Source organism: Prionailurus bengalensis, chromosome A2 (assembly GCF_016509475.1).
Source record: "Prionailurus bengalensis isolate Pbe53 chromosome A2, Fcat_Pben_1.1_paternal_pri, whole genome shotgun sequence".
In the NCBI taxonomy this organism is placed as follows: domain Eukaryota; kingdom Metazoa; phylum Chordata; class Mammalia; order Carnivora; family Felidae; genus Prionailurus; species Prionailurus bengalensis.
The window spans coordinates 26,899,173-26,924,785 of NC_057348.1; the positions used below are offsets into that span (position 1 = coordinate 26,899,173).

The 25,613-nt window shown below is 37.2% G+C and overlaps 1 protein-coding gene across 5 annotated transcripts in view; it reads right to left on the minus strand.

The window, feature by feature from the left end:
• CFAP20DC (CFAP20 domain containing) overlaps positions 1 to 25,613 on the minus strand; it is a 239,001-nt gene that overhangs the window by 112,526 nt on the left and 100,862 nt on the right. For all 5 annotated transcript variants that reach the window (XM_043587804.1, XM_043587807.1, XM_043587805.1 and 2 more), the window contains exons 6-7: positions 18,893 to 19,049; positions 1,910 to 2,074 (exon numbers count right to left, since the gene is read on the minus strand). In XM_043587804.1, coding sequence (XP_043443739.1) covers positions 1,910 to 2,074; positions 18,893 to 19,049 — 322 coding nt within the window. The remainder of the gene's footprint in view (positions 1 to 1,909; positions 2,075 to 18,892; positions 19,050 to 25,613) is intronic.

Genomic DNA, 25,613 nt, shown 5'->3' on the forward strand with positions numbered 1-25,613 from the left:
GTAACTCATTCATTTCATCATGCTAGCTCCTTTCTCTGGATTCTTCTTTGACCTCTCTCAAACTTTGACCCTGCTCTTTTCCCCATCTGTTACCTGGGAATCAACAAGTCCTGCCTGTGTTTCTCCTGTAGCATCACTCAGGGTCATCACTGACATTATTTGCTCAGATGGCTGTAAAGACATCTGAGTTGTATTTCTTAATTCTGGTTTTACCTGACTTAAAGATTCATCTTGAATCCTGATGTCAAATTCATCTTCCTAAAAAGGGCCTTACTGTGTCTCTCCTTTAGGACAGTAGGAGGAGAATACTCTTCAGGTATTCTTCTGACCCAGCCATTCAGCCTTCGGAGGCCATTCTTCATACTTACTAATCCCTCAGAAAACTCACCCATGCATTTTGCTATCTCCTTGTCTTTGCTTAGTCGTCTGCACCATCTTACACTTCCATAAGTCTTATATTTATTTATAATAAAAATTTATGCAAGTATTGATTGAATACTTTCAGGACCTACTTCTTTCTCTGTAAGTGCCTTATTATGACCATCATTTCACTTTCCTCAGGATTACTTCCATGTGAGTGTCAGCTGAGCCACAGCTTTGTTTGGATGTGTGATCCAGTGGTTCTCAACCCAGGCTACACATCAGAATCACTGAAAACATTTAAATATCCATCCAAGGCCAATTAAGTCAGAATCTCTGGAGATGAATCACAGACATTAGGAAAAAATAATTTTTTTTACATAAGTTATTTTTAAAATGTCCCAGATGATTCTAACAAACAGGAAGATGAGAACCACTCAGCTGAAGAATATTAGGTTTCTTTTTTTTTTTAATTTTTAATGCTTTTTTTTTTTTTACCTTTGAGAGAGAGAGAGAGAGAGAAGACAGAGAGAGAGAGACAGAGCATGAGCAGGGAAAGGGCAGAGAAAGAGAGGGAGACACAGAATCGGAAGCAGGCTCCAGGCTCTGAGCTGTCAGCACAGAGCCCGACCTGGGGCTCAAACCCACAAACCGTGAGATCATGACCTGAGCTGAAGTTGGATTCAGCCGTTTTAGGCCAAGAAACAGCAATCCCCAAATATGAACATGTACAAGCCCACAGAGAGTGGTCAGAAAGTCACACATGGGGTATGAGACATGAAACTCTGGAGGAGGTTGGGCTAGGGGAGGTTGGCTTTGTGTGAGTTCCCAAGGGGTGTTTCATTTTGTCTTCTAAAATGGTGGGAAAGGGCATTAAAGGTCTCTAATCAAAGAGCAACAGGATCACATTTCTTTCTTTTTTTTTTTTAATTTTTTTTACATTTATTTATTTTTGAGAGACAGAGCACAAGTGGGGGAGGGGCAGAGAGAGAGGGAGACCCAGAATCCGAAGCAGGCTCCAGGCTCTGAGCTGTCAGTGCAGAGCCCAATGCGGGGCTTGAACCCACAAACCGCGAGATCATGATCTGAGCCGAAGTTGGACGCTCAACTGACTGAGCCACCCAGGCGCCCCAGGATCACATTTCTATTTCTACAGTCAGAAAGACAATTCTGACAGCAACGTGGAGATTAACTGGGAGGCTAGGGCCACGGTGGGGACCAGATCAATGAAAGTAGCAACAGGATAGAGTAGGAGACAGATTGTTTAGGAGGGATAATTGGCTGGGCTTGGAAGCATACAGGAAAAGGAGAGGAATAACCAAGGATGTTTTGATTTGGTATGTAAAAACCGAGAAAGTATTTTAGTTGCTAAAGAGAAGTTTACAATGATTTATCACAGACACGGGTCGATGCTGGAGTGACTTAGTATTTAACTTCAAGCTATAAAGCATCATTGCAATGCTGTTTTTTTCCGTTTTGTTTTTTGTTTACTTATTTTTTTTGGTCTTACAAATAAATATGCTTATAATTTAGGTGCCTGAGTGCATACCTGATTCTGCTGAATTCAGGGGATGACCTCCAAATTTTATTTCGGTTTGGCGGAGCTTAGTCATGTTTAGCAGCTGTGTGACTTGTGGAACATCTGTTGTCAGCTGGCAGCTTCGAGGAATAATGTCTGTAGTTTCATTGGTTGGAAAGGGAACCCCATATCCAGCTGAAAACAGAGGCAAACATTCATTTCCCAAATGTAAGTCATTTTTGCCAAATGGACATACCTTATAAATGAAACCAATTAAAGTAAAATATTTTTACAGTATAACTCTGAACGAGTTACATGACCTTACAGCCTTGGCTTTCTCATCTGTATATGAGTGTTGTAATTGCACTGCTTCCCTTCTAGGACTGTATGAAATATTAAATGAGATAAGGTGTATAACATACACAGCAGGTTCGGAGACTTGTGCAATAAATGAGAGCAATCACTGAATATATTTTACACTTATGTTTCAATACTAGAAATGTGACTCAAGAAAAGATCTAGTTAGGGGCGCTCTGATGCAGATTTCTGGGAGTACGCTGGCTCATTCATATGAGATCAGTACATGCAATGACATAACTGAATAAGTACCTAGAGCCCCTATATGAATAAAGCAATTTTTTAAACTTTTTTATACTGAAATAATTTTAGATCTATGAAAGTTACAAAAATAGTAGAGTTTCTAATACTCTTTACCCAGCTTCCCCTAATGTTAACATCTTACCTTTTAATACTTTCAAAGAAAGAACAGTTTGTTATTATTAAAATAGTGTTTTTATTACTGTAATTTGTATTTCTAATGAGATTTGATATCATTCATATATACTTATGTGGATATGCAAATTTTCAGTTTAGTAAATCTTCTGTTCATGTTCTTAACTCATTTAGGTATGAGAAAATTATTTTCTTACTTATTTGTACGTAGGACCTCTTTTATGGCAGAGATATTAAGTCTCATCATATGTAGCAAGCAGGAATTATAAATTGGTATTAGCATTCCAAAAGTAATTTTACTATATGTATAAAAGGCTTTAAAAATGTAGGTGCCATTTTACTGAGTAGTTTTACTTTACAAATCTATTCTAAAGTAAAAGAACATCAGAAACCCAGATGAAGATCTATATAAATAGGTGTTTATAATTTCTGAAAAATAACAACTTGAATTACCAGTAAAGAGCCACAAGAAATTCTATTTATGAAGATGGCTTAATGATAGGGGAAAGACTTGTGATAGGAGGTTAAATGAAAATAATATATATAAAACTCTAACTCTACTGTAGAAAATCAATAAATAAAATGTGTGAATGGCAAAAAGGCTAAAATGAAATATACCAAAGTGTAAAATAACTTTTGATGGTTTAGCTTAAGTGTAGCTTTTATTTTCTTCTACATGAAAATGTCTATAGGTGTTTAATTTTTATAAGTAAAATTTCTAATTTTAGAATCTGGTGGAAAAAAATTGTGCATGTATATGTGAATGTAAGAAATAAGAAAAATTCAACCAAGCATCCCTTGAAAAACATCTTATGTAAGCATAAACTCTAACCACATTTATAAAGGCAAATGATGTTAGGTTTATATGCACCTAAGTTGTGGCAGTTTCCTAATTAGATCCTAATGTTCTAATCTTGAAAAGGAAATGAATCATTTAACTAAAAACTTAAATACCCATCAACAATGTAATGTAATGTAATGTAATGGTTTCTAAGTGTCCTAATGCTCCAGTCATTAAAGATGCAGTAGATTTACAAATCTTACTTTTCAGGTGTTCTTTGTTGGTCCATTTCTTATTTGTCATTGACATTTAGAAAATCAATATAAAGTAGTTGAGTAAATAAACTCTCAAGATAGAAAACATTTGGAAAAGTAAATAAACTAACTCCAGATGTATATCTGACATATCATTCCAAACTCCTCTGAGGTAGAACAAGGTAATTTCCACAACAATGCTAATATTGATAAACTAAGATTTTATATTAAAAGAGGTAGAGAAGGGTAAAAGGCCCTGAAATAAAATGCTGCATTCTCAGTCACATAATGACAAGTCATGGAAACTTGAGCTTGTGGGGACTGCGTGGATGGTATAGGGAACAATGCCGCACAAAGTTTGAAATGTATCTCAAACAAAATCTGAGTTTCCAACTAGCGAGAAATAAGCAGCTAACCCCTGGGAATCAAAATTCGAAGACAGAGACTATTACAAAACTCCAGTCTGAATTTTACAGGAATGTGGTTGACATGCAAATCAGATTTCACAGTAAAATGCTGTGTCATCTCTCCTTTCTATGTACCTACTCTCCCTTTGCACCCATGATTGTCTCACTACTTATTAGATTGTTCATCGAGGGAAACTGTGGGCAGTATAAAACCTGAAATAGAAGGCAAAATCAAAGAAAAACTATTGGTTTATTATTTTAAAATAAAGACTATTAATAAGCCCATTTACCAACTACTGACTCTCAAACTTTGTGGAGGAATACATGGAAAGGACCTTTAGTCTCATTTTTGTGAAACCAAACTATGAAAGACCTTCCCGACCTGGGAGTTGGATGTTCTGATAGACTGGAGTGGAAGTTAACTCGGCTCCCCACCACCCAGCTCACCAATAAATACCCCTTCTCCATGTCAAATTTCTAGGTCACTTTATTTTTTTAGTATTCATGGCTTAATTAAAAAATAAGAATTCTAAAAACAGCATAGATCCTACATACAAATTAAATAGTGCTAAACTGTGAGTACATAGAGGGCATGGTCTGCCTTCATTCATTCACTTACTCGTTTTATCATTTAGCAAATACTTATTGAGCCTCTCCTATGTGCCAGGAGCTTATCTAATGGCTGGGAATCTAGCCAGAGTGACCCTGTCCCTGGTCTTCTTGGAAACTCACATCTAGTAGGGAATATGAAATAAATTATACTATAAATAACAATTTAATTGTATTTTGTTAAATGTTCTGAAAGAAAAGTTCCAGGTGTTATGAAAGAAGTAATGGGTCTCAGGGAAAGTCTTTTCTAATAAGGAGACATTTAAGCTGAGTCATGTAAGATAAGCAGAAAGTGGCCAGCTGAAGTAGATGGAGTGATCATTCAGGTGGAGGGAACACAGCATTTGAAGACTCTGAAGGCAGAAGGGCTGTAGTGCATTCTAGAACTGAAAGAAAGACAATTCTGCCAAAGGATTCTTAGTGTGGGAGAGAGACCAATGAGAGAATCCCGATGGTGTATCACCATCTGGCTCAAAGGGGATGCTCAGTAAACGGTCATGATGAAAGCCCCTTAAAACAGCTGACCTAGATTACAAACAGCTGCCAAGTCCTCCACTTTTCATCTTTGGTTTTTCTTTGCTCGGCTATATGCTGAGAAGTATGCCATGCACACATTCTTTCGATACCCCATCTTTCTCCCCAGATGGCAGATAACAAATCAAGCTGGTAATCAGACACTAAGGGACCAGGGACTATCTGCATTGTTCTTCCAGACAAGTTGTATCTTCTGTAACAGACTGTGTATGGAAACATACAGACTGCTTCATTAACGTTGAAAAATGACACAAATTTTAAAGTACTTTTGCTAACAAATCTGAAAGAAAACAATGTTGGCTGGAGGGGTCAGCTCAAAACGGCAAAATGGTACATGAAGGAGAAGACTATGAGAAAACTTACAGATCTGCTCATGCAGCATCAAAACACAACGAGATGGTGGGTTTTTTGCTGTCTTTTGCTCCCAGTATGAGTTAGAATGTTTGAGTGACTCTGTAGCCCTGTTCGGCTTTCTTTGGCCATAATGCCATCATAAAATGAATCATTCTATATGCGTTGCATACCATTGATGAGGCTCTTAGCTAGCTTTAAAAATTAGTCATCAATTTTAATATATGTATAAAGCACTTTGTGCATTAAAAATCATCACCCCCATTTTATTGGGGGGGGAATGTCTTATAAAATAGTGACACTTACTTAATATTTTAATGTTTATTTATTTTGGGTGGGGGAGGATCAGAGAGAGAGGGAGAGAGAATCCCAAGCAAGCTCCAGGATGTCAGTGCAGAGCCTCATGCAGGGCTTGATCCCACCAACTGTGGGATCATGACCTGAGCTGAAATCAAGAGTCAGATGCTTAACTGACTGAGCCACCCAGGTGTCCCTAAAGTAGTTAAATTTATAGACGTATCAGTTTCTGAGTTCTCCTAATTCATATAATTTAAATAAAGATTAATTTGTTAGTAGTTCAGTGGTCTCAAGACTCAACCATATTCATCTTATTTATCTGAGAACAGCCTGTAGTACCTAGCACAGTGATTTTATATATAATCTCACCTCTCTGAAACACCAGTGGGAGCCAAGTAGAAACTACAAAAGTCTTTAACTGCCAAAATATTTGTCTTAAGTTTGTTTGGGCTGCTATAGAACAGAACACCATAGACTGGGCGTCTTAGAAACAGCAGAAATTTATTTCTCACAATTCTGGAGGCTGGGGAGTCCAAGATCAAGATACCAGCAGATTTGGCATCTGATCTGGGCCCTGTTCCTATTCCTGGTTCAGAGACTGTTGTTTTCCTACTCTTACCTCACATGGCAGAAGAGGCGAGGAAGCTCTCTGGGTCTCTTTTATAAGGGCACTAATCCTATTCATGAGGGCTCATGACCTACACACTTCCCAAGGCCCCCACCTTCAAACACCATCACATTGGGGATTAAGTGTCAACATATGAATTTTAGGGGGACACAAACATTTAGTCCTTAACAATATTGCTACAAAGTCTGTTTAATTTTTATTTGTTCATTCACTCATTTGCCATGTAACTGTCAGATTTTCTCTGGGCATGGCAGAGGTTTGAATCCTGCCCTTATGGAGCTCACTGTATAATGCAGAAAGATATTAAGAAACAGTATAATATAGTGGTTAAAAGCACAGCTCTGAATCAAGGCATCCTGGGTTCACATTCTAGTTCTATCACCTATTAGCTGTGTGACTTTGGCGTGCTAGTTTACCTTGCTGTGCCCTGGTCTCCTTATCTGTAAAACATGGATTAAAAAAATAATGCTAAACTTATAGGGTTATTGTGATGATTAAGTAAGTTAGTGTATATAAGGACCTAAGAACAGTGCCTGGTACATATAGAAGTGTTTATTTTCAATAACAAAGACTTATGTCAATTGTCTCATTACAATGGACACAAAACCACCATGTCTTAGCATGTGGTTTTTATAATAAAAGGTCTTGATGTTTAAAGGGGTAAATAAGCCTTAAGTACACCAGACACTTGGCTATCCTGAAATGAATCATGCCCTTAGTTTTTCTGAAAATATTTTGTTGATGGGAAATACACATTAATATAAAATTAAGCATTTTAAAGTGAACAATTCATTGGCACACAGTCCATTTACAATGTTGTACAACCACCACCTTTATATATATAGTTCCAAAAACACATTTTCATCATTGCAAAGTAAAATTCTTTACCCATTAGTCAGTTTCTCTCCATTCCCTCCAACCCCCATCCCTGGCAACCATTCTATATGGATTTATCTATTCCAGACATTTCATATAAGCAGAATCATACAATATGTGACTTTTTGTCTGTGTGTATGATACATACCATGTTTTGTTTATCCATTCATCTGCTGATGAACATTTGGGCTGTTTCTGCATTTTGGTCATTGTGAATAACAGTGCAGTGACTATGTATGTACATGTATCTGTCTTCCATTCTTTTGGGTATATACATAGGAGTGGCACTGCAGGGTCATATGGTAATTCTGTATTTAACATTTTTAGGAACTGCCAAACTGTCTTCCATAGTAGGTGGATTCCAATTTCTCCACATCCTTGCCAACAGCTGTTTTCCATTAAAAATAAAAATTATAGCCATCCTAGTGAGTGTGAAGTAGTATCTCATTGTGGTTTTGATTTGCATTTCCCTAATGACTAAAGATGTTAAGCATTTTTTCATGTTTGTCAACTATTTATATATCTTCTTTGGAGAAATACTACAGTAGCTAAGTCCTTTGACTATTTGTTAATTGGTTGTGTGTATTTATTATTGAGTTGTAAGAGTCCTGTCAGATATATGATTTGTTAATATATTCTCCCATCCTGTAGGTTGTCTTTTCAATTTCTTAATAATGCCTTTTGATACACAAAAGTTTTAAAGTTTTAATGTCCAATTTATCTATTTTTAAAAAATTTTGTTGCTGTGCTTTAGGGTCAGTCATATCTAGGAATCCATTGCCAAATCTAAGGTCATAAAGATTAAGTTCTATTTTTTTTCCTAAGAGTTTTATTTAGTTCTTAAATTGAGGTCATTGATCCGTTTGAGTTAATTTTTATATATGGTGTGAGGTAGGGGTCTATCCTCATTCTTTTGCATGTGGATATCTGTCCCAGAACCATTTGTTGAAAAGTCTCTTCTTTCCTAATTGAATGTTCTTGGCACTCCCATAAAGAAATCAGATGTATGGGTTCATTTCTGGACTCAATTCTATCCCATTAGTCTATATGTCCATCCTAAATGTACCAAACTGTTTTGATTGCTGCAATTCTTGAGGCAAGTTTTGAAATTGGGAAGTGTGAATCCTCCAACTTTGTTCTTCTTTTTCAATATTGTTTTTGGCTATTTGGGTCCCCTTGCAATTCCATATGAATTTGAGGATTGGCTTTTTCATTTCTGCAAAGAGGTCACTGAAATCTTAAGAGAGATTGCGCTGAATCTCTAGATCTCTTTGGGTAATACCAGCATCTTAACAATATTGTCTTCCAATCCATGAACATAAGATGTCTTTCCATTGATTTAGGTATTCTCTAACTTCCTTTAGGAATGTTTTGTAGTTTTCAGTGAACAAGACTTTCATTTTCTTGGTAAAATTTATTCCTATGTATTTAATTATTTGGGATGAATATATAAATGAAATTGTTATCCTTAGAGTTTTTGAGATATGAAGTCCTATTAGAAATAATATATAAAATACCTACTTATATAATTGCTAATTTTTAAAAAAATGTTTATTTATTTTGGGGGGGGGATGCGCACACATGAGCTGGGGAGGGACAGAAAGCAAGGGAGAGAGAGAATCCTAAGCATGCTCCACGTTGTCAGTGCAGAACCTGATGTGGGGCTTGATCTCATGAACTGTGAGATCATGACCTGAGCCAAAATCAAGAGCAAGAGTCAGAAGCTTAAATGATTGAGCCACCTAGGCACCCTTAGGCTTTCATTTTGAGAGAGAGAGAGAGAGAGAGAGCACATGTGAGCAGGGGAGAGAATCTCAAGCAGGCTCCACACCTAGCATGGAGCCCGATGTGGGGCTTTATCCCACAACTCTGGGATCACGACCTGAGCTGAAATCATGAGTTGGGTGCTCAACCGACTGAGCCACCCAGTGTCCCTACAATTGATATTTTAATCAGAATAGTTCTGTGTCTTGATATATAGATATTCATAACCCATTTTTGTGGGATCTACTATTGGCTAGGCACCTCTGCTATACTGAGATCTTATGCCTTTTCTTGCCCTGGGGTGGTTTACTAGGCAAGGGCAATCTGAGTTCAATTCCACTGCAGGAAGGAGTGGGCATGCAGCCTTAAACTGATGAAATCTGATAGGATGTGCACTCACCTGACCTGGAGATAGAGAGGCAGAGAAACTCTCAACAGTGTTAATTATTAAAAACACTAAACCATTCCAGTTACTGGGGAAGGCAAACTTGTATACTGTTGAGGAAGGAACAGTCAGAGGCCTGGCCTAGAGTTCCACCTTCCTGACCTCAGCACAAGATACCTCATTTCCATGGGCCTTATTTTCCTCCTCTGTGTAATTAAGACATTGGATTAGATGATCTCTAAGGCCCTTCCCTGCTCAATGAGTCCATTATGGCAAGATGTCAGTATTTCTAGTTTTTTCTCTGGCCTTTGAAGGGATAATTTTCTTCACATTGCTTGACATTCAATAAAGGCTTGTTGAATAGAGACAGTGACTGAATGAATAATTGAACAAACAATTAGCCAACCTTTACTTCATTAATTCATCAGACATATATGACAGATTACCAACACCAGGCCATGTGCTAGAGATAAAAATATGGAGACTTAACTTATGCCCTCAAGGGGTTCTCAGTCTGAAATTATACTTTTAATTATCCTATTCTTGCATTTTTCAACACAGAACACATGCCCAAGTGCTGATATCTTATTTTATTTTTTAAGTTTATTTATTTATTTTGAGAGTGAGCACATGCAAGTGAGGGAGAGGCAGAAAGAGAAGGGAGAGAGAATCACAAGCAGGCTCCATGTTGTCAGTGCAGAGCCCCACGCAGGGCTTCATCTCACAAACCGTGAGATCATGACCTGAGCCAAAATTGAGAGTCAGAGGTTACAGCAACTGAGCCACCCAGGCACTCCACTGTGATATTTTAGAAAGAACACTGAACTGGGTGTCAGAAGACCCATAAAGTCATCAGTGACAGAGTCTAAGTCCATGCCTAGTGGATAATCACTTGTTCTTTCCTCTCTCTTTTCTCTCCTCTTGTTCTTCTCTTACCTATGTGTGTGTGTGTGTGTGTGTGTGTGTGTGTGTATATATATATTTTTTTAATGCAGAATGATACAAGTTAATCAATAATTCAGTCATGCAAATGCTTAAAAATGCCAGTCCATGTCCCCTTGGGAACCATAAAAGTCATAAATTCATTTGAACCAGCATGCTTTACTACTTGTTCAGCATAAGCCATTCCTCCGGGCAAGTGAAAAACTGGTTAATTTCTTGTTTTAGGGTTCTAGTAATTCACTTTCTATTATATTGCACTGTGTAAACAGAGAACAGCAATGGAATCAGGCAACATTGCCTAGCATGGGTGAGTTTAAGAGGTTCTAGAGTGAAATGCAGCGGTTTAAATAAGCCAAGGACAACAAAGTACTGAGCTTAAGTAACATTTAATACAATATCTTTAAATAAAATCTCAGAATGGAATGTAAGAAACAGGAAAAAGAGTTTCCTAAGATAAAAGTCTCAATACTATGACTAACAGATCTGTCTTTGAAGGAGAAAATCAACCCTCCCACTACTTTCAGTATGAAAGACAAAGGGACATCCATAACTTATTGAATACAGACACGTTTAACATGGCCAGTCACCAAATCGTGACATTCTTATTCCATGACATGTCTTGCCTTTTTTTTTTTTTAAGGAGGCTCCAGCCCAGTGTGGGGCCTGAACTCATGACCCGAGATCAAGACCTGAGCGGAGACCAAGAGTCAGATGCTCAACTGACTGGGCCACCCAGGCACCCTCCCCCTGCCTGGGAAATTCTAAAATTTCCCCTCCCACCCTCCCAAGAAGGGCGGTACACTGTAGTAATTAGGAGTATATACTCAAGTCCTAATGACAGGCTTCAAAACCTGCCTTTACTACTTAACAGTTGTGTGACACTGGGCACATTATCTGACTTCTCTGTGCCTAAGTTTCCCTATCTATAAAATGGGGATAATAGTAACATCCACTTCATAGAGTTGTTATGAACATTAAATTAAGTTCATATATAAAGAGTTTAGAACACCTACTGCTCCTATTAGCACCATAATCATCACTGCTATCACTTCTGCTGCCAACCTCCTTGGCCAGGGACACTCATTTTGCCCCATACTGTTATCCTTTCTCCTCTTTTATCAAATGTCTTCATAAGTATTCTTGTACTGTTTAGGTTTCTAGTGTCTAAAATTACACAGTGAACTTTCAGGGAGGGAAATTTGCTCTACCTCTTTATGTCACACAAAACATGCAGCCTAGTAATAGAATATTATATTAAATCATTACTCCCACCCCTGCCATGTACCATACTGAACTCCCTGTTCCTTGAACACATCAGATATATTCATGATACCCTGCCTTTATGCACATACACTCTTTCCTCTTTTAGAAATGCTTTCTTTTCTTGTTATCCATTTTCATTACCTGGGAAATTATTATTTTTCCTTCAGGATATATTTTGGAAATTTATTTCTGTAGGTGAGTATAGACCAAACACTGCTCGATGGATAGATACTGACCCATGAAGTCATTTTCACTGGTCTGTGGTGAAAATGTCAGCCTTTATTCTGAAATTAACACCTTCCTAACGTGTGTGTGTGTGTGTGTGTGTTTAAGTGTCTTTTCAATTAATGAAATGATCAGAATAATTGTAGTTTTTCTTTTTTTGTTTGTTTTAATGCTCTGATTTGGCAAATTCAAAAGTTGGCAACCTTATGTCAGTCAATTTTTTCTTAACTTGGTAGGTCTGTGAAATCAAAGTGCCTCTCCAGGTGGCTTTCTCAAATAAGAGGTAAGTGCTCCAGACTCTCCTCCCACTGCTTGTTAAGCCCATTAGTTAAGTTTCTTCCAGGTATAACAATCTACATGTACATGTAAATCTTCCTGAGAGATCCCAAGCTCCTCAAAGCAGAGGCTGTGTCAACCCAGTGCCTGATTACAGGAGGCAGATAAATGTTTAGCATCTACACAATGAATCATAGTTTTTATCTTGTCACATACATTTTTATATTTTATTGGATCTTCACAACCACCTCATAATAATTAATGAGGAAACAATGCTCAGAGATGTTCAGAACTCACACAAAGCACAAAGTTGGTACATGATCACAGCAATGGACTGTGGGACCATTAACCTGTATCTTTGGCCTCTACAATACCAATTTAACTTCTCCAAGATGTACTTGGTTTACACACCTTATGCTTTCAGTGGGAATGTAATAGTATTTTGCTTAACCAAGGAACAATTATTATCCTCACTTTACTGATGCAGAACCTGAGGCATAGAGATTGGGTGAGCACTTGTACAAGGTTAAGTCCTGGCAGGTAAGTGAGGAATATGGGGTTATATTCCACAGCACCCTGAACCACAGCATGCCTCCCCAAGTCTATTTGGAACATTTGAGGCAATCTGAGATGCCACATTCATAAGGCTTTTTTTCAGTCCTTCTGAAAAACTAAAAGAAATCATGCCAATGTTTGTTCTTGGAATTTTTTACAGATTACCCATTCATTTTAAAAACTGATTATAAAACAAAATATGTGTACATTGTTCAAAAATACAAATGGTACTACAAGATTATGAGACAAAGTCATCATTCCCTGACTGCTGCCCTCCCCCCTCACTCATCCCCCCGGGCTCGCAATGCAGAGGCAACTATTCTGAAGCCTCAGCAATAGCTTCTATCTTCTGGTACTTATTTGTTTATAAACAGTAGCCTCATATTGGCATTTCTGCACTTATGCTTTAGATAATATCTCTGACTTCCTATTTTGGAAAAAAAGATTTAGCACTGTTAAACTACCATACCACCTTCCTTCCCTCCCCACATCTTTCAAATAGGAGTTTTCATAATTTTTGGATAACTTATTATTTAGTATGGTACATTATTAAGATTATGTACAAAAATTGTGCCAATAGGCAACTATTTTTAAGGCAAAAATCTAAAAGATGGACAACACCAAATGCAGGCAAGGCAAGAGTTACTCTCATTCATTTCTGGTGGGAATACAAAATGGTATAGCCACTTTGGAAGACAGTTTGACAGTTTCTTAAAAACTAAACTTACTCTTACCCTATGAACTGGCAGTCATCCTCCTTGATATTTACCCAAATGGGTTGAAAATTTATGTTCATACAAAAACTTGCACAAGAATATAGCAGCTTCATTAATAATTGCCAAATAGGGGCGCCTGGGTGGCTCAGTCGGTCGGGTGTCCGACTTCGGCTCAGGTCATGATCTCACGGTCCGTGAGTTTGAGCCCCGCGTCGGGCTCTGTGCTGACAGCTCGGAGCCTGGAGCCTGTTTCGGATTCTGTGTCTCCCTTTCTCTGACCCTCCCCTGTTCATGCTCTGTCTCTCTCTGTCTCAAAAATAAATAAACGTTAAAAAATTAAAAAAAAAATAATTGCCAAATTTTGGAAGCAACCAAGATGTCCTTTGGTAGGTTAATGGAAAAACAAACTGGTAATACAGACAAGAGAATATTATTCAGCATCAAAATGATATGAACTATCAACCCATGAAAAGACATGGAGGAACTTTTTAAAAAATATGTTTATTTTTGAGAAAGAGAGAATGAACAAGCAGGAACGGGGGAGGGGCAGAGAGAGAGAGGAAGACAGGGGATACGAAGCAGGCTCTGCGCTGACAGCAGAGAGCTTGATGTGGGCTTGAATCCACAAACTGCAAGATTATAGCCTGAGCCAAAGTCAGATGCTCAACTGATTGAGCCACCGAGGCACCCCTGGAGGTTAAAAGGCATATTACTAAGTGAAAGAAATCAGTCCAAAAAGGCTGTATGTTGCATGATTCCAACTATGTAACATTCTGGTGAAGGCAAAACTATGAAGACAATGAAAAGACCAATGGTTGCCAGGAATTAATAGGGAGGGAGGAATGAATGGGTAGAACCTAGAAGACAAGGGCAGTGAAACTATTCTGTATGATAGTATATTGTTAGATACATGTTATTATTCATTTGTCAAAACCCACTGAGTATACACCACTAAGAGGGAATGCTAATGTAAACTATGGACTTTGGGTGATAATAAAGTGTTTATGTAAGTTCATTAATTTTGGCAAATGTACCACTCTGGTATGAGTGGCTATAGCTGTGGAGACTGTGCATATGCAGGGGTAACGAGGACATAGAAATTCTTTGCAATTTGCATTCAATTTTGCTGTGAACCTAAAACTGCTCTTAAAAATAAAATGTTTTTTTTAAAAAGCTGTACACATTTAAGCCATGTAATATGCTATGATTACGTTTCTTTTCTTGTACAACTTTTTGTTTTCCTTAGGGTTGATCACTGTTTTATTTTGTGATAGATTTTTGTACACACCCCACATTAATTCTTCCCAAACTCCCTATTAGCACTACAAAATCAAATCAACTTTACTTTCCATGTTGAAACACATCATATTGTATCAGATATATTCTTTTCCTAGAGACTTTCCTCTTGAAAGCCTCCATTTTCCTGCTGAAATCTGGACTGTTTTCTAGATGTGCTGAACAAATGTCATCCTTTGAATTCCTTTAACCACAATTCTGAAAATTCTCTTTGCTTTTCTCTGATATCTTGTTTCTTGGATCCCACATACTCCTTTTTCTTGATCTCCTCCTTATATTTTATGGAGAATATCTTCCAGATCTTTTCTGACAAAGGGTTTAAATAAATATAAATTTTTGAGACCTTGCATGTCAGCAAACACCTTTATTTTGCACTCAATTAATTGTTAGACTGGATGGGTGTAAAATTCTAAGTTGAAAGTAATTTTTCCTTATATTTTGAAGGTATGGTTTCAAGGTCTTCTACCATCTAATGTTGTTGTATGAAGTCAGACATTATTCTTATTCCTACTCCTTTGTATGCAACTTCAATTTAAAAAAAATTCTGGAAGCTTTAATAATCTTTTCTTTTTTTCCCTCCTATTCTGAAATTACACAATGGTGACTCTTTTCTTCTTTTTTTTCTTTTTCTGTTTTTGATGAGCTACGTCAATCTGACCTTTAATTTTGGGAAATCTTCCTATATATCATCCCTCCTGTTTCCTCTAGTCTCTCACTTAGAATCCTATCATTCTGTTGATGGGTCTCTTGGACTAACTTCTAATATTCTTAACATTAGGATCTTATTGTCAGTCTTTCGGGCTTCTTAAAAAAATTTTTTTTATTCTAAATCTCTGAAGAAAGACAATACAATACAATCTCAAAATAGCTATATAGTTTCTGTGTCAAAATGTCCAGTATACACTCAAAACTTACTAGACATATTAGGATACAAGAACAAGAGAAAAACAGACAACAAAAACAGACCCACAGGACAGACAGACATTGGAATTGTGAGCCATGCCTTTTAAAATAACTTTGCTTAATATTTTTGAGAAATTAAATAATGAGATGGAGAATTTCAGCTAAGGAATGGAAACTATAAAAAAAATCTAATGGAATTTCTAGAAACAAAAAATATAATAACTGAAATTAAGAATGCCAAAGTATGTGTTTATTTATCTTCTTGACAAATATCTAAAGAAATGCCTATCTAGAAGCTCCAAGAGAAATGTAGAATGATTCTAGCAGCACTGTTCAAAATGCCTAATATGGACAAATAAATTGTGGTACATTCACACGATGCCATACTCTGTACAGTAATTAAATTAGCAATATAGGTGAATCTCACAAACACATTTTACACAAACACATTAAAATACATGTTAAAGAATGTATATTTGGAAAGAATATATACTATATGATTCCACTTAAATAAACTTCGAAAAGAGGTAAAATTAATTTAAATTGTTAGAAGTCAGGAGAGTGTGACCTCTCAAAAGAGAGAGGGACATGACTGGGAGGGGATTATGAGCAGGGATTCTAGGATGTTTGTAGTATTCTATTTCTTGATCTGGATCATGGTTACAGAAATGTGTTCACTTTGTGGTAATTCATAAAGCTGCACACTTATGATTTATAAATGTTTTTAAATTATATTAAAGGCTTATAAGATAATAAACTTCAATAAAATACAAGAACAAATAACTCCTATTTTACAGATGCAGTGTTTTCTTAACTTTGAGAAAAGCATGTATCTATTTCCTACTTTATCTATTTCCTTCTTTCTGTTAGTTCTTGTGTCTATCTAACATGTATCCAATGTACCTGAGTTGAAAAGTTCTCTGGATCAGTTTCTCCAGAGAAGAAATATCCTATTGTTTGCTTATTTGGAGTTAGAAAGGGAATCTGGGATCCGTTAGCAGTCCATATGGACTTTTAGCCAATTTCCTTGCTTTTAGCCACACTCTTTTATTTCCTGCCTTTGGCAGGGGGCTGCCAATTCTTGAGCCCCTCTGAGCTTCTACATTATGAATCTCATTGGTGAATCTCTCTGTAAACCCACTAGTTTCAGCTTCCTCTGCTCTTCTAAGTCAGTTGTCATTCCTCAATCTTACAAAATTTATGAACACACTTTGTCTGTTGTTAGCTACTCTTCCATAATTTTCATCCTGGTGGGTTTATTGCCATTTTTAGTCCTATAATTTTAGTGGGGTTTGAGGAAGGATCAGAGATAAAAACATGTATTTAATATGCCATATTTTGATTTACTCTTTTCCTTACATTTATTTAAAAATATTAATCAGGTTATGATTTACCTCCTATGATCTGATGTAGAATGCACATACATTTCTATAAATTTTGAGGTTTCTTATTAGCTGGGTGCTATTTTTTTAAAAATGAAGTCTTTTGCTTTCTTGTATAGCCTTTTTTAAAAAATTTTTTTTAACGTTTATTTTTTGAGAGACAGCATGAGCTGGGGAGGAGACAGAGAGAGAGGAGGTCACAGATTCTGAAGCAGGCTTCAGGCTCTGAGCTGTCAGCACAGAGCCTGATGCGGGACTCAAACTCATGAACCATGAGATCATGACCTGAGCCAAAGTTGGATGCTTAACTGACTGAGCCACCCAGGTGCCCCTCTTGTATAGCCTTTAAATGGTACATAAGATGAGTGGCTGGACTTCCTGCCTTGTAATCTCTCTGGGAGCTGTTAATGCACTGCTGTGTTTTGTTATCAAATGAAATTTATAGGCACAGTTTCTTGTTCCACAGAGTGAACCACACAAGGATTTCTCAGACACTCATCCAGACAGAGCACAAGTCTAAAGTCTACTTTATACAAACTTCTAAGAAATCACCTTTGCCATCTTATGTGCTGCTCTGTTTCCTGGGCTTCTAGAAAAATTGATTTTGTTAAAAATAATCCCAGACAAAAATCAAAAGGAAGCATCAGTATTCTCTCAATACTTTCAGTTGTTTAAGACTATCTTAGGAGAGTTTGTGCCATCTTATAAATTCTGGACAGTTCAGTTATCTGCAGAATATATTTATTAATCATATAATGAATAATCAATGTGTATATTTCCAATCTTTCTACAAATAATATGAGGAATAACTCAATCATTTTTCTATTTTAACATGATTATTGGAAAATTAATATATAAATGTAATTTCTCCCAAATGAGTTCATGAAATAACCACAGAATAATGAGATAGTATACGTTGGACAATAGCAGAGCTTTTTGAATGTTGACATCTTTTGAACACCCTTGTTAATTTGGTGATTTTACTACATCAATGAGTCCTATTTCCTGAGTTGGAAATCAGACATTTGCTTTGTTAGCCTCCCTTGCAGCATGTGACCTAGCCTCTACAAGTCAGACAGTACAGTCAGACCTACAGAGTCTTTGCCCAGTTGCAGTAGCTATTGGGGGTCTTCCTTGGAGCAGTCCTGTGGTGGGAGCTGCGTTTGTTTTTGGCTGTATGCTCTAAGCCTGATTTTCTGGACATCCTTGAGATTCTATGAACTGGCTAATTTCCTTAAATAAATTCTTTTTTCTGTTTCAACTACCTAGACAGGACTCCATCGCTTGCAACTAAGAACCTCGACGGATTCGCATGGTAAGTGCTATCATAAACAAACAAGAAAAATAACCACAAATATAAAAAAGATATCTTTGTGACATTCAGCTATACTTAAACACGTGATTCAGAGTAAAGAATGACATATGCTACAACATGGATGAATCATGAGGTCTTAGGCTAAGTGAAATAAGCCAACTATAGAGAGACAAATACTGTATGATTTTACTTATATAAGGCAACTAAAATAATTAAATTCATGGAATCAGAGTAGAATGGTGGTTACCAGCAGTTGAGGAGGGGGGAAATGGGAGTTACTAATAGATGGGTTTTGGTCAAGATGAATACACTCTAGAGATCTGCTATACAGCATTGCACCTGTAGTCAAAAATAACATGTTATACACCTAAAAATTTGTGAAGAGGACAGATCTCATGTTAAGTGTTTATTCCACAATAACATAGAAAAACCATTTCCATGTACTCATACTATCCAAAGGTGTGTCTAATTTTTAAAAACACATTGGAGAATTTAAAAATCTTGGTAGCAATTTGAACATACCGTCTTTATCAGCAGTGTCTTGAGGCTTGCATTTTAAAGTAAAGATCTTCCGTAGCTTACAGTTAGCAGAGACAATAATTCCATCCAATGACTGGAAAACTGCTCCCTTGAATATTTCACTGGTAAATGCTACCAAGTCTATACATAGATTGCACCACTAAAATAAAGGAAAGAAGGGTAAGTACTTTTCACTAATCACATAGGTGAACAAGCCATCTATATGTGGGTAGTCCAGAGAGTGGAGGAAATTATCTGGATCAACTTGCCCCAAAACAACTTTCCCCCTTAAGCAAATCTCTATTTTGGCTTCAGTTTTATTAAAAATTGCATTGATTCTTCCAAAGAAGTCATCGTAATCTAAACTATACATTGGTCATCTGACTGTAGAGTTCTCATTACAAGGCAAGATTTTGACAACTTTGGGAAATAACTCTGGATCTGTAGGCAGTATGCTAGTGGGAAGCTAATTGCAGGTGCGTTAGACCACTTAAATCTTGAAAATCAGGGATAAGTAGCCAATTGTTCCTTCAAGGGGACTAATTTGATCATAATTAGCCACTTATATTTGTTAAAAAAATCATGGATGAAATTGGAAGCCGGGTTTAAATTGTGGCCGGTGCTGTCTACTTATAACCAATTAACCTATTGTACAGAAATAGATTCTTCTAAAGAATTTGTAATTATGCCTGGTATTTGCCAGTTTTTAAAGTACTCTTTGCAGGGACTAATTTCTGCCCATTAAACAATTAGACTCCTCAATACTTCATCAAATGAATTCTCTAAATGGTCTGACTGAGTTAAAGAAAAGGAGAAAATAATCATTTAGTGAGAAATTAAGACATATTGAAGATTGCAGGACAACAGGAAAAAGAATTTTTGAAATTAAAAGCACAGTAGTATTTAAAGTTGTCTGTACTTCTTTTAAAATATCAGTTTACATAAGGTTCATCTTATTAATCTGTCAAAATTGAAAGTTATATTTATTTATAAAAGAGATAACGATGCTATTTATAAAGGCATATTCTATTCAGGAATGTCGATTTTATTATGAAGGAAAACCTGAGGTTTTTCCACAGGAGAAAAGTAAGACAGATTGCAGCAATTTACTGATTAAATACAGGAAGATTAATCATAGGTATCTCAAGAGTAGAATTATATTCCCAGGCAATGGGGATGCTCTTGTTTTTTGGGTGAAAAGAAGTCTGGTGGAATAAGAGGTGGGAAGGAGGGCTGACTGTGATGTGGTAATGAGACTCGCTTGACCTGCAGGGTGGTGAGCTCCGGGGAGGTGTGGGAGGTAATGTTGGATGGGCCAGCAAGCCAGGTTCTGGAGGGGCAGAAAGATCAGGAGAACCTTGGACTCCAGAGGGTAAGGTGTCATTGCAGCTCTTGAAGGAGAATGTGACAAGAATGGAGTACTGGGAATTCTAGAGTATCCCTGATGCAGGAATATTTGGGGGTGGGAGGAAGGCTGAGGTAGAGTGGAGACAGACTGAGGCACAGGAAGACTAGTCAGTCAGTCAGTCAGTCAGTCACTTAAGCATGACATGAGGAGGGTCTTGTAGAGGGCTAGTATTGGGGGTGGGATATAAGGGACAAGTCCAGTAGGCATGTCATGGAATAAATGAAACATCAGGGTTTGGTAAAATCCAGGTTATAGGGGATGGTGCTACTGGGGTTTCCAGCTATCCTATAATAATTATTAACATTATTAACATCACCATTGTTGTTATGTGGTTCCTATTCTTTTTTTAAAAATTTTTTTTTCAACGTTTATTTATTTTTGGGACAGAGAGAGACAGAGCATGAACGGGGGAGGGGCAGAGAGAGAGGGAGACACAGAATCAGAAACAGGCTCCAGGCTCTGAGCCGTCAGCCCAGAGCCCGACGCGGGGCTCGAACTCACGGACCGCGAGATCGTGACCTGGCTGAAGTCGGACGCTTAACCGACTGCGCCACCCAGGCGCCCCATGTGGTTCCTATTCTTAAAAGACTTAAGATTATGTACCAATTGCAATCATTCAGCTAGTCTGTCCCAACAGTAACTGTATTCATCCATTCCTCCTCACAGGTGCTAAGCACAGGTGCTAAGAGAAGTCACTGGGTGTGACTCTGACATACAGAAATGAATAAGAGAGTCCTTCCAGTCTGGGAAGGGAGGCAGACATGTGGCATCTGGTATGAACCGTTATTGCAGAGGGGGCTCAATGTGGGAGAATGGGAAGGCCCAGGTAAGGCTTTGTTTTACAATATCTTAAATGTTTATCTATTTTTGAGAGAGAGAGAGAGAGAGAGAGAGAGAGAGAGAGAGAGAGAGCGCATGAGTGGGGAAAGGGCAGAGATAGAGGGAAACACAGAATCTGAAGCAGGCTCCAGGCTCTGAGCTGTCAGCACAGAGCCTGATGTGGGGCTTGAACTCACAGACTGCAAAATCATGAGCCAAGATGAAGTTGGACGCTTAACTGACTGAGCCACCCAGGTGCCCCAGGAAAGACTTCTTAAAAAAAACATTTAAAAAATGCCATGATATTATATGTAAATATAAGCCCAAACATAGCAAATTTTATACAAAATGTAGTTCTTGTCATTTCTCCACTCTTCTAATCATACTGTCATCTCTTAACTATTTCTTCTCTCTGTATTTTTAAATAATACTTTTTGACTTATCAATTTTAGACATTATGTACTGTTTTCCTGTTATGGTAGATAAGACTTGTAGTTCACTTAACACTCTACTTCATCCTCCATAGGTAATTATCTCTCCTTTCTTTTTTTCTTTTTCCTCAAAATTAATATTCTGTGTTTTCCTTTTTGTGACTATGTAAATACTGTACACAACTAAGCCAAGTGATGCTCTATGATTACCTTTCTTCATGCAGCTTCTTTGTAATTCTAGGGTTAATGATTGCTTTTAAAATTATCTGCTTTATTGCATTTGAATCCAAGTTTTCCTATATCTAGGAAAGGAAAGGCTTGGAGGTGACATTTGAGTTTGGTTTTGAACAAGGAATAATAGTTTCCAGGTCCAAGGTGACATGGGAACATGCTGGTCATTTCTTCTCAGGGCCCTGCCCTTTATTCCCTACTTCTGTGAACCCTCCTACTGGCTGCACCTGTATACCCCATCAGACTCCATCAGCTTGGCTTGAGAATTGGTGTCCACTTTCTTCAAAAACTCTGAGTCCCAGGAAACCAGGCCCTTACCCATAACACACTTTTCTTATCCATCATAGTCAAGCTGCTTTTATTTCTTCTGCCTGGATTCATGTATCAGAAAGTACTCAACAAATAATGATCTGCATGTGTATGTGCCTGATGTATGAAGACATACATATACATACATCCCAACACACATACTTTCAATCTTTCATTTTATTTTTCTAAGGTTTTATTTTAATTCCAGTTGGTTAACATACAGTGTTATATTAGTTTTAGGTGTACAATATGATGATTCAACACTTCCATACATCACCTGGTGCTCATCACAAGCGCACTTTTTAATCCCCATCACCTATTTCACCCATCTGGTAACCATCAGTTTGCTCTCTATAGTTAAGAGTCTGTTTCTTGGTTTGCTCTTTTCTTCCTCTTTGTTTGTTTCTTAAATTTCACATATGAGTGAAATCATATGGTATTTGTCTTTATCTGACTTAATTTTGTTTAGTATTATACTCTTTAGCTCCATCCCAAGTCACTGCAAATGGTAAGATTTCATTCCTTTTTTATGGCTGAGTAATATTCCATCACACACACACACACACACACACACACACACACACACCACTTTTTCTTTATCCACTCATCAGTCAATGGACACTTGGGCTGTTTCCATAATTTGGGTATTGTAGATGATGCTACTTTAAACACTGGGGTGCATATATTCCTTTGAATTACTTTGAAGTATTTTTGTATTCTTTGGGTAAATACCTACTAGTGCAATTTCTGGATTGTATGGTAGTTCTATTTTTTAACTTTTTGAAGACTTTCATACTGTTTTCCAGAGTGGCTGCACCAGTTTGTATTCCCACCAACAGTGCAAGAGCATTCTCCTTTCTCCACATCCTTGCTAATATCTGTTGTTTCTTGTGTTGTTGATTTTAGCCATTCTGACGGGTGTGAGGTGATATCTTATTGTAGTTTTGATTTGCCATTTCCCTGATGATAAGTGATGCTGAACATCGTTTCATGTGTCTGTTGGCCATCTGTCTGTTTTCTTTGGAAAAATGTCTATTCATGTCTTCTGCCCATTTTTTGTAACTTGGATTGTTTGGTTTGGGGTGTTGAGTTGTATAGTTTCTTTATATTTTGGATATTAACCCTTCATCAAATATCATTTCCAAATATCTTCTCCCATTCTGTAGGTTGCCCTCTAGTTTTGTTGATTGTGCAGGCGTTTTAATTTTGATGTAGTCCCAATAGTTTATTATTGCTTTTGTTTCCCTTGCCTCAGGAGATATACCTAGAAAGAAGTTGCTATGGCTGATGTCAAAGAATTTATTGCCTCTATTCTCTTCTAGGATTTGTATGGTTTCAGGTCTCACATTTAGGTCTTTAATCCATTTTGAATTTATTTTTGTGTTTAGTGTAAGAAAGTCCAATTTCATTCTTTTGTATGTTGCTGTGCAGTTTTCCTAACACCATTTGTTGAAAAGACAGTCTTTTTCCTATTGGACATTCTTTCCTGCTTTGTCAAAGATTAATTAACCATATAACTGCCAGTTCATTTCTGGGTTTTCTATTCTGTTCCATTGATCTATGTGTCTTGTTTTGTGCCAGTACCATACTGTCTTGATTACTACAGCTTTGTGATATAACTTGAAGTACAGATTTGGGATGCCTCCAGCTTTGCTTTTCAAGATTGCTTTGACTATTGGGATATTTTGTGGTTCTATACAAATTTTAATATTCTTTGTTCTAGTTCTGTGAAAAATGCTGTTGGTATTTTGATATGGATTGTATTAAGTGTGTAGATTGCTTTGGGTAGTATAGACATTTTAACAATATTTGTTCTTTCAATCCATGAACATAGAACATCTTTCCATTTCTTTGTGTCATCTTCATTTCTTTCATCAGTGTTTTATATTTTTCTGAGTACATACAGGTCTTTCATCTCTTTGGTAGGTTTATTCCTAGGTATCTTATTGTTTTTGGTACAATGAGATTGATTCCTTAATTTCTCTTTCTGATGCTTCATTATTGGTAAATAGAAATGCAATGGATTTTATATGTTGGTATTGTATCCTGCAACTTTATTGAATTCACTTATCAGTTCTAGCAGTTTTTTGGTGAGGTCCTTTGAGTTTTCTAAATATATAGTATCATGTCATCTGCAAATAGTGAAATTTCTACTTCTTCCTTGGTGATCTGGATATCTTTTATTTCTTTTTGTTGTCTGACTGCTGTGGCTAGGACTTCCAGTACTATGTTGAATAAAGTGATGAGAGTGGACATTCCTGTTTTGTTCCTGTCTGGAGAGGAAGAGCTCTCAACTCTTCCCCATTTAGGATGATATTAGCTGTGGGTTTTCCATATATGACCTTTATTATGGTGAGGTATGTTCCCTCTAAACCTACTTTGTTGAGGATTTTTATCATGAATGGATGTTGTACTTTGTCAAATGTTTTGTTTACATCTTTTGAAATGATTATATGGTTCTTACCCTCTCTTTTATTTATGTGATATATCACATTAATTGATTTGCAAATATTGAAACACCCTTTCAACCCAGGAATAAGTCCCACTTGATTGTGATAAATGATTTAAAAAAATTTTTTTAATGTTTATTTATTTTTGGGAGACAGAGAGAGAGAGAGAGAGTGGGGGAGGGGCAGAGAGAGAGAGAGAGGGAGACACAGAATCTGAAGCAGGCTCCAGGCTCTAAGCTGTCAGCACAGAGCCCGACACAGGACTCAAACTCATGGGCTGTGTGATCATGACCTGAGACGAAGTCTGACACAACTGACTGAGCCACCCAGGCGCTCGGAATGACTTTTTTAAATGTATTGTTGGATTCAGGTTGCTAGTATTTTATAGAGGACTTTTTGTATCTATGTCTATCAGAGATAATGGCCTGTAGTTCTCTTTTTTTGTGTGGTGTCTTTATCTAGTTTTGGTATCAGATTAATGCTGACCTCATAGAGTGAATTTGAAAGCTGTCTGGGGGGCCCTGGGTGGCTCAGTCAGTTAAACATCCGACTTCAGCTCAGGTCATGATCTCACAGTTCGTGAGTTCAAGCCCCACATCAGGCTCTGTGCTGACAGCTCAGAGCTGTCAGGGCCTGGAGCCTGCTTCAGATTCTGTGTCTCCCTCTCTCTCTTCGTCCCTCTCCTGCTTGCACTCGATCTCTCTCAAAAATAAATAAACATTAAAAAATTAAAAAAAGAGAAAGCTGTCTGTCCTTCCTTTTCTACTTTTTAAAATGTTTGGTAGAATTCACCTGTGAAGCCATATGGTCCTGGACTTTTGTTTTTTCGGGAGTTTTTTGATTACTGATTCAATTTCTTTGCTGGTTATTGGTCTCTTCAAGTTTTCTATTTCTTCCTGTTCTAGTTTTGGTAGTTTATGTGTTTCTGGGAATTAATCCATGTCTTCCAGGTTGTCCAATTTGTTGGCATATATTCTTTCATAATATTCTTTTATGATTGTATTTCTGTGGTTTTGGTTGTTATTTCTCTCCTGTCATTTGTGATTTATTTGGATCCTTTCTCTTTTCTTTTTATA